Source organism: Branchiostoma floridae, chromosome 14 (genome assembly GCF_000003815.2).
Source record: "Branchiostoma floridae strain S238N-H82 chromosome 14, Bfl_VNyyK, whole genome shotgun sequence".
NCBI classification, from domain to species: Eukaryota; Metazoa; Chordata; class Leptocardii; order Amphioxiformes; family Branchiostomatidae; genus Branchiostoma; species Branchiostoma floridae.
The window spans coordinates 9,571,396-9,581,422 of record NC_049992.1 but is presented as its reverse complement, the minus strand read 5'-3'; the positions used below and the strand labels follow the sequence as shown (position 1 = coordinate 9,581,422).

Here is a 10,027-nt window from a genome sequence, read left to right as displayed (position 1 = left end):
ACCTGCTCATTACATACAGAATATGATGTAATCATGAATCTAGCCATTACTCCATTGTCATCTGCCAGCGCTGCAAACGTTATTCAGTATCAACTATCCAAATTGACATTTTATAAAGTTCGAGTTCATTGTTTTCATATACACCTCCCTCGCTAATTTTACTGATCGCAGCAAAGAACACACACATTGTTACATGTATGCCCGTGTGTCAGCTTTGCCTTTACGGCTAACCTTTGTCTGGTAGCTTAGTCTGAAGACTCATCTGGTGTTTTCTTCATTCTATTTCATCTCCAAATGTCAGCATGCTAGCAGTAATTGCCTCGCAGTCATTGTCAAATGCGCTAAGTGCAGTAAATCCTATCAAGAGTGACGACCCAACGTTAAAAAGGTGACGTTGTCAGCCACTGTGATTCAACTCCACCGTTCCTAATGGTTTTCACCTTTCCCTTCAGCAGTCGAGTTGGCCTCTCCTTTCTGTTGTACGGCTCTGAAAAGCATCCAGCAGAATCTAACGTTATATAACAAAACAACGCATCAAAGGCCGACACAGATCAGAGATATGAGTTTCTCAAACGACTCCTTCACGACGAAAGCGTCCACTCCCGTGTTGTCTTCGGCGTCATCGCCTCAGGAGCCAGCCTTCATCATACGCTGAGCACTTCTTTTTGTTGTACGGTACATGGCTGTTCTGAAGAAAAAAAAATCCTGCAGACTCTATAACAAAACAACTCATCAAACGCCGACTCAGATCAGAGATATGAATTTCTCAAACGAGTCCCTCACGACGAACGCGTCCACCCCCGTGTTGTCTTCGGCAACCACGCCTCAGGAGCCGGCCGTCATCATCACCGTGGCCGTGCTGTCCATCATCGGGAATATTCTCGTCGTCATAGTAACCACCAGACGACAGACGTTTCCCTCCTCTAGCCGAATCTTCGTCTCCTCTATGGCCTGTTCGGATCTGCTCCTAGGGTCTATCTTTTCGTTCCTGGTGGCGCCTGCCGCGGCCGGGGAGTGGGTGTACTCGGACACAGCCGAAAAGGCCGTCGCCGTCATCGGGCTTTCCTCCATAACGATCACTTCCTCTGCTCTCGCTGGTAACACAATTTTATTCTTCTACCAATGATTCTACCATCTGGTGTAGTGTTCGGCTGACTTATAATTACCTCCATGTCTTTTAGCCTTTCGTTCTCCAAAGAATGGTTTTGATACAACTTTTTTTTCATTTTAGATGCCTCGTAATCTTTCTCCCAAAATCACCTACGTTACTGTAATCTCTACATAAATCAAAATTTTTATTGTAATTCCAATTTCCGTGCATTTTGTATGCTTTTTGCACATTATATATGTAGACGCTTTCGTAATACTATATGCTATAAAATTGTTTCTTAATCTTGAGATAAGGGATGCTTAATATTGAGATAAGGGGTGCCTAATTATCTTAATTTTATGAGGTCATACCAAGTGTACAAAATCCATGCGCGTTCGAATGATAGTAAGGATCTATCGTGTGTATGAATATCATACAAATTCCGCAACTCTTAGGATATTCCTGTGTCAAGACATCTACGACACATCGTTGACGTGACTATTGTACTATCGTTGACACTAGGTCTCAACCTGGACCGATACTATGCTCTTATGAACGACGGAGTTGGCATCTCTGGCAAGAAGGCCCGAATCTACCTTATCTCAGCTTGGACTGGGACCTACGCCTGGTATATCCTCTCTACCGTCTATGGGGTTCCCGTGCGATATGATCCGGTCATGGCTGTAACAACATATGATATAACGGCCCATCTATGGTTTAGCATTGTATCTTTTGGCATGACTGGTATTCCTATCGCCGTTACGATGTATTGTGTTGTCAGAATCTTAAGAGAACTGTGCGCTCAACACGAGCCGCAGGCTGCAGTATATGGTCCCGGGCAACTAGCCCCCCAAAACTACAACAGCGATCGCGCATACGCCAAGGTTGTGTTGATCCTAACCCTAATACAGGCGGCCTTGCCACTTCCAGCTATCTGTGCTTACATCGCAAGCCAGCTAGGACATGATCTGCCAACCTTCCTGTTTTGGTCGACCTGGGTAGGATTGTCCAACACCTATCTGAACGTTGTCGTGTATAGTGTTTGCCAAAAATCCTTCAGGGTAGCTGTAAAAGAGACAGCGATCATTGTCGTTTCTTGTTTGTACAACGTGTGCTTTAGTACAAACCGTGTGGATGTGGTCCAGCAGAACATAGAGATGGGTATTCTGTAATTGAATTGGTACTCGGCAAGTCCGCTGAAGTGATTTTACGTCAATCAGATTTAATGTTCGATAACATATGGTTACGCATTTTCTCTACACCATTTTATTGAATTGGTATTTGGCAAGTCCGCTGAAGTGATTTTACGTCGATCAGATTTAATGTTTATGGTTTTGGCTGTTACGCATTTTCTCTACACCAACATTTTCTATCAGAATGTCTATAATGTAGTGTCGTCGGTTTCCATATCAGTGAAACATATCAGTGAAACATGGAACCATATTATCTCTACAATTTGTGTAGTTCACGTTAACTTTTTACGTCAAAGTTTCAAATCAAACGAGTGAAAATATACAATATCAGATTTTCAAAGTTATCTGTGACCACGTCTTAGGACAAATAGAGTAGATAATTCAAATTCTGCATAGAATAAGAAATCCATGTTGGTGCCATCGTTATGTTGTATTCTCGGTAATATATACACATATATAATGTAAAATTTGGACAGGGATCTTTAATGTGGTTTGTGGGTTTGCAACAGAAGGTGCTTGGCTCACTTTCTTTGCCTGTACAAATACTGGAGCTTGATGATTTGAAAATATATTTTGCTCAGCTTAATAACGAAAATCAACAACATCTAATGCTTCGAAAGTCCATTTGAATCATTTTTGCCTTTTTCCTTTACAACATATGATATGCGACCATTAATCAATACCTTCAATGACTGGGACAAACAAAAATTCAAAGCTGTAACATTGGAGGTTGAAATTATGGATGTATCATATTTTCATCACTTAAGTTAATTATTTAGATATTCGTTGATCGTAGAGCCTTTAGAAAAGGTATGACCAAGGAGGTAACGTCCTTGGTATGGCACTGTTTTGGCAATGGGCCATGGCTTCTTAACATTATCGCACTGGTAAGTGGCACCTATAAATGTACAGTAAAAAGGTCATACATGGTACATGGATAAAACCTGGTAGCTTTTGCATGTAAAGAATTTCTAAGAACTGGAAGGAACCGAAGTGACACATACATGTAGTCAGAAAACACTTGGTGACATCATACCAAAATCTGTATGGTTCTAGAATGGTAAATAGGTCAGTTCTGCAGGGGACTTAGGACAGCGAGCAGATTAAAGTTGGACTGAGCATTCGGGTTTGGACTATTGCTTCTAGACTTTCTTATTTCATACCAACTTGGCAGATATTTTGTGGACATAACGGATCCTAATACCCCCCACTGAGGGTCTTCATGCGTCATTAAAAACTAGAAAAAAACTGTTTTTTTGTTTCAAAATTTTCTAGTTTTTAATGACGTATGAAGACCCTCAGTGGGGGGTATTATGATTCATTATGTCACATAGAACCTATCCATAAAATATCTGCCAAGTTACTAAGGTATAAAATAAGAAAGTCTAGAAGCAATAGTCCAAACCCAAATGCTCAGTCCAAATTAAAAAAAAAGAAGATATATCTGATGACACAGGACAGGACACAGAAAACCATCAGTGCAAAAAAACAAACTACTACACAATCATTGTGTACCCTGATTTAAAATCACATGATCATGACAAGCACTTCTCTTGACTCTTGTATACAGCTGAATGGTAAAATCATTTTCTTTTATCATAGATTTCTTTCTTGTATAAAAACAGTCATTGGTACAAAATCTATAAAAACATTGATTTTCATTTTAGATAAACAATATAACATGTATATATATATAAAACATCAACATTTGACTACTTCATTGTACTTGCATCAGTAATAAGAGTTCTATCCGTTTACATAATATATTTACTCCTTGACTAATACCTACTATTCACCTGGAATGTTGTACTTTATGTTGCAGTTATCATCCTGATATTCATCATTGTCAATAGCATTGTAAAAAATATACAAACTTATCTAAAATCATTATATTCAGATCATTACATTTGAATAAAAGTTGCACTTCTTGAGTATTTTTCCACAACTCAAAACTGATTTGTTACATGAATAGAAGACTTGATACAAAACATAATTTTCTGCAGCAATAGTTGGAAGGGTGGTCTCTCGTGGCCTCTTCTAGTTTCCTCCCATTGCCTCCCATTGCTGAAAGTAAACATAAGAAAAAAACTTTAAAACTACATAATCTGTAATTGAGTAAGTTTACATCATTATATATGGTACATAACACTACTGAGTGAGTGTATGAGTGAGTGTATGTACTGCATGTGTATGGCTGAGCACGTGAGTGCTACCTGTGTGAGTGAGTCGCTGAGTAAGTGTCTGAGTATTGCTGAGTGAGTGAGCAAGTGAGTGATGAGTGATTGAGTGTGTGTGAGTGATTGAGTTACTGAGTGAGTGAGTGAGTGAGTAAGTGAGTACCTTAGCTCTTTCCAACACAGCCTTCTTGCCAGCTTTTGGAGAAGACGGTCGCCCGCTGGCTTTTGCAGCAGAATTGACCGGGTCATCTACTCCCTTACTAATTCTCTTCCCTACACTGGGACTGGAAGATGTCCCTTGTTTTTTAACATCAGTCTTGCCAAGCGACACTGTTGCTGAGCTCTTGTATGTTGTAGCTGGGCTGTTGCTAGTTTTGCCCAACTTTGGAGAGTCCTGGAAAATCATGACAAATCACGACATTAGAGTAGAACAGAATATGATAATATATTTACAATTGAAAGTAATGACAACAAAATAATATCATCTAAAACCTATTTACGCTCATTCATCATACACTAATATAACTGCTATGCCCTGATTTATTCCGTTTTCATAAAAAAAAAAATTTGCAGATGGCAAACAAATAAATCACTAGCTGAAGATCACACAGACAACACATACCATTACTAAGTTCAATGATATAAAACAAGAATGGTGTTAAAAACACCCTGGCGACGCTGGGTCTAATGGATTTGTGAGTCTCTATATGAAAAAAAGATGTTTATTAGCTAGCCATGCTCACAACACAGTCTTGCACGCACACATTTCCATGCAATGATTCCATCTTGGGAGAAGCCTCGCAAACATTTTATCAACTCTGCAAAAAAGTTAAGCTTGCCTCATTCTGAGTAAATTCTGAAAATCTATATTTACCTTTGCCAAAATGTTATATTTGGGCGTGTTTAGCCGTCAGGTGACAACCCCTCTATCCATAACCCCCTATACTCCATACAAATATTTGTGTGTGTGTCTGTGAACAGTAAAACTTGATTAAGTCTTGGATGGATCTTTAATGGTATTTGGTAGTCAGGGAAATCGAAGGTCAAGTTCGATAATGGATCTCCTATCTACTCCCTAAGGTACTGCAGCGGAACTACTGTTTTTATATTTCCTGTTTCCTGACATTTCACGGTCTTGATTTTTTAAAGGTGGGTATCTCTTGGGGCAGAGAGTTAGTGCTGTAAGTTTGGGTCCCCTAGCACCTTTATTTTCGGAAATTGTTTCAAAGTTTAGAAGAGAATAAATCAAGAGCGTTTTGATGGATCGTCATGCTTTTTTAGGTTTTGTAATGTCTAATTTGCATAAGTAATGGCAAAATGTTATAAATCCCTACATTCCATCTAACTTCTCACATATGTAACTGAGAAAGACCGAAATTCTTTGGATATCAATTATGCAAATAGATACCTCTTTTGCATAATTAATGACAGGATACTATAATTCTATAGTAGTAAATGATGGAAATTTCATATTTGAGGCATCACGAAGCAAACTAAAGCGAAAATTATTAAACATAAACCATTCAAATCAGCAGGGTACGTCACATCCAATTTTTGAGGTAACGCTACAACAGCCTTCTTTGCTATAAGATAAGATTTTCATACTAAGATAAGATTTTCATAGTTTAAACTTTTCCCACCTTATGTTTACCTGTACACACCTACATATTTTTCCTAAGTTACAAGATCTATCTTAGACTTATGTATCTTGACCAAAGCATGGCCAGAACACTAGATATCAAAACCGAAAGTTCACTGCAGTACGCTACAAAACCGATAGGCGGAACCATTTTAGAACTTGACTTTTATGTTCACGACCCTACCCACATTCAAGATTCATCAGAATCCATACTTTGCGAGTTATGCAGGCTACAAACAGACACACATGGAGATAAACGGCACCGAACACATAACCTTTAATGGACAAAGTTACATTTTAACGTATTACGCTTGGGTTCTGTATTCAGTGCAAAGCTTTGTTGGGACTCCCCCACTCCAAAAGAGATATCTAGATAATACAAATTCCGACTGCTACCATGATACTATCTCCGCCGGACCAAACCTCTGCTTGGAGAATATGTGTCACGATGGTCTAAAAAGGCCCTGAAAATCCTATCTTGAAAGCCATGTCAATCAATGTCAATCATCCATTTCACTAATGGCAACGGTAGCTGATTGGTTCTCACCTTTGAGGGCGGAAACTTGAAATGTTTTTGTTTCACCTAGACGAGCTGAATTTTTCCCGCGAACTTACCCTTTCAAATGCACGCCTGTCTCCGCCCCAATTGTTCCCCTGTTTGCATAGTAAACAATACCCAAGCTTTCATTTCTACGATGACGCATCTTTAATACTGACACAGCCCTCTCAGTCCCTTCTTTGCTATATTCTCGTCTATTCTGTCACCAATATTTATAAAATACCGAAGCTAAGGTGCAAGGAAATATCAGTTTCCGACCTTCCCCCGGGGCATTCCCCGCGCCGTTCTTTCCTACGTACATTATATCTGCGCTAGACACACACAAATTTAACCGGCAGAGTACGGATAGTTCGTCGATGAAGTCGGCTTTCTATATATAATTTGTTTTCAAACACATCCATGAAAGCAACGTCAACACTGACCGCCTTGCTACATATTTCCGCCCTTGATTGAGAACCTGTTCTATCAATAATCGACAACGCCTCGGAAATATCAACCCTCGCTTTCCGATTTAATAAGGTATTCTTTCCAATAACTCATTACACCTATGTATTTCTCTAATGAACTACAGTTCCTGATTCACGGTAACAAACTCTGCACAAGCCGCTGTTTGATGCGTCGGCATGTGCTCGACTAGCTCTGGCGTCCTTGATAGGAAAATTGAAATTGAAAAAAAAAGCCACATCTATGTAAATAAAAACGCAACTTGTAATGAAGCACACAATGTAAAGCAAAGTCTGGGGAAGAAGGGGGAATTGACGAGGGAGCTGGATTAGATCGGTCGGCCGGCCCTCCAGTTTGTTTACAAACCGACGCCATGTTTGAATCAATGTGTTGAAAAAAGGAATATATATCGGCTTTTAATACGTGGTAAACTTTTGGTGTCCTTCTGCTTGAAAATGATACATTACACAAAAGATTTGAATATTACTTAAACACACAGAAGTAATTTAGTTGGGGAAGGAGGGGTTAAAGGGAGTGTTGTTGTTGTTTGCAGCCCGGGATCCTTGTCTTACAACCGACGCCATTTTTTCCGTTTGTCATAGATCTGCAAATCTTCATTCGTATTGTCGTTATTCTCCCCAAATGTGAATGTCACTAGCTGAGCAAGTAAAAACACTCAAGGTGGTAATCTTGACTCGTACAAGTACTAGTAACAAAGACCAAGTCAACCTAACTATAAAATGTATATGCGAAAGCCCACTCATTCACTTCTTGCAGATTGCTTGTGTTTTCTTTTATAAATTTGGGGCATCAAAAACTCCTCATTTTGGGATCATAAATCCATGCAACTCCCCACCTATGTAATATCTGCTGCGCTATTATTAAAACCGTGGCAGTGACTAGACACCCTTTTAACCCATGATCAGCATAGAAAACTTAGTTTCTATGTGTTGTCGGGCGTGTACGGTGGTTGAAGTCTGAAATCATTACGGCTTTCGTTGGGTGTTTGGTCAACGTTGCGATATCAAAATTCCGCCGTTACCTATCTATAAATCAATGATAAAGCCTCCTTGTTATAAATGTGGCTAACAAGAGGGTGGTAGAATGCCTCGCGGGAGATGTTCATTCACACCATGCCGTATAACAGTTCTCTCGAAGGCGATCAATCTATATGCAAAACAAATGGCCTTCTGATGTTAGGCCGACAAAAGATCTCTCAACGTTATGACACCGGCCTTTTCCTTTGATAGCGATATGTCCTTCTGGACAACTGTGAGAGAAAACTCCTGGCTCCCGGGATTCGAATCCCGGCCGCCAGATTACAAAACAAGCGTTAACCCATAGGCCGAAAAGGTCTTTCACCCCTTTCTACTACAATGTCACTGTTGGTCCGGTCAAAAGGCGGGAAAAACTTAACACCCCGTTCAAGAAGATGTATACTAAAGACCAATTATTTGCTCTGTGTGTATGTCTTCCTTTCTTGTATCGACAATAAATTGATGTATCACTCAGTTAGGAAACGAGTTATCTGCTTTTTAACCTTTCTTACGTTCGTCTGATTTAATAGAGTATTTTGAAAGCAGTGTATAAGTGTCACTTTTATACTTGTATGAATTTGAAAAATCTACGCATCCTCTCTGTAAGTGATTTTTGCTGTTTCTTGACATGACCACCATCAATGCGTTATCTTGACAAATATTCAGCAATGTGTATCAGTGTGTAGACATGAATACAGGGCCGCGGTCGACACCCCGCCGTGCCTTGGGCGGGGCAAATTCCCCTGACAACGCGGACAAAAGCATAGCAACCGTACCACCGTGACATGTCACGAGATAACATCGTGAGGACCAGGTCGCCGCTGTAATTATAACCATATGGACAGGGGTCGGGTTGGCCTGGCCGTGTGACGTGGCAGTCAAGACAAGACATGACGCGAGAGAGGACATGGATGTTTACAGAGTAAAGTACAGCGTAGAGTACAGAGGGCTGGGAAACAGAATGAAGTTGATCAGTTTAACAAGTATATGGCTGTCACCCGTACATGTATTTGAACGCGCACGTGACATTCTGGTAGTACTGCTGGGCTGGAGTTCAACCAAGATAGAGACGGGAACAGAGAGATCGAGAGAACTGAGGACGTGGCAAGGCTACTGGGCCTGTGATGGGTGGCGCACGGGGCAGGGAGGAAGAAAGAACACATAAAGATGCCCGCCGATCCCTGACCCTGAAGAGAACGCCAGCCCGGAGAAATCTTCCATACTACTGTATTGACACTCGGGGAGCGGGGCAAGATGCGGGAAAGAGATCTCAAGACTACTCGTAAGAAGGAAAGGTGGGTAGGCTCCCACATAAATTATTGGTGGACCGTGTTGTGGATACCGGTATCGTTCTGTACTGTACTTTATTGTAGTCTTAAATTTGTCGACACTTAGTTATCCCTTATGTGATTGTGACCCGGAGGTCTGAATCGGGCAGCGATCCACCATTTTGAAAACAGGTTTGGGTTACGTAACGTTAGCGTTAACTTTTTTGTACTACCATAGTTTATGCTCAAGTTCATGTTTATATATCTGTTCACTGCGTAAACGGTTGTGTATTTTTCTTCCTGCCACATGTCTTCTTTGGATTGTTTTGTGACCTATGCAGTGAGCGAGAAATCCGCATAGTGAAATGTCTGAAATCATTACGGCTTTCGTTGGGTGTTTGGTCAACGTTGCGATATCAAAATTCCGTCGTTACCTATTTATAAATCAAGGATAAAGCCTCCTTGTTATAAATGTGGCTAACAAGAGGGTGGTAGAAATGCCTTGCGGGAGATGTTCATTCACACTATGTCGTATAACAGTTCTCTCGAAGGCGATTAATCTATATGCAAAACAAATGTACCTTCTGATGCAACAATTAGACTAGTTCTTCATGTTGAAA

At 40.4% G+C, this 10,027-nt stretch overlaps 2 protein-coding genes across 6 annotated transcripts in view; one reads left to right on the top strand and one right to left on the bottom strand.

Moving 5' to 3' along the window:
- The first annotated feature begins 757 nt into the window (after positions 1–757).
- Positions 758–2,262, top strand: LOC118430096 (beta-3 adrenergic receptor-like). Its single transcript, XM_035840805.1, has 3 exons — positions 758–1,097; positions 1,613–1,718; positions 2,211–2,262. Exons 1-3 carry the CDS (start codon positions 758–760, stop codon positions 2,260–2,262), a joined length of 498 nt encoding a protein of 165 aa, XP_035696698.1.
- Positions 2,263–3,787: 1,525 nt separating this feature from the next.
- The window catches only part of LOC118431099 (actin filament-associated protein 1-like), a 30,093-nt gene continuing 23,853 nt past the window's right edge, over positions 3,788–10,027 (bottom strand). For all 5 annotated transcript variants that reach the window (XM_035842208.1, XM_035842212.1, XM_035842209.1 and 2 more), the window contains 2 exons: positions 4,624–4,854; positions 3,788–4,347 (listed from right to left, as the gene is read on the bottom strand). In XM_035842208.1, the coding sequence (XP_035698101.1) occupies positions 4,321–4,347; positions 4,624–4,854 (258 nt within the window). In that variant the 3' untranslated portion in view covers positions 3,788–4,320. The remainder of the gene's footprint in view (positions 4,348–4,623; positions 4,855–10,027) is intronic.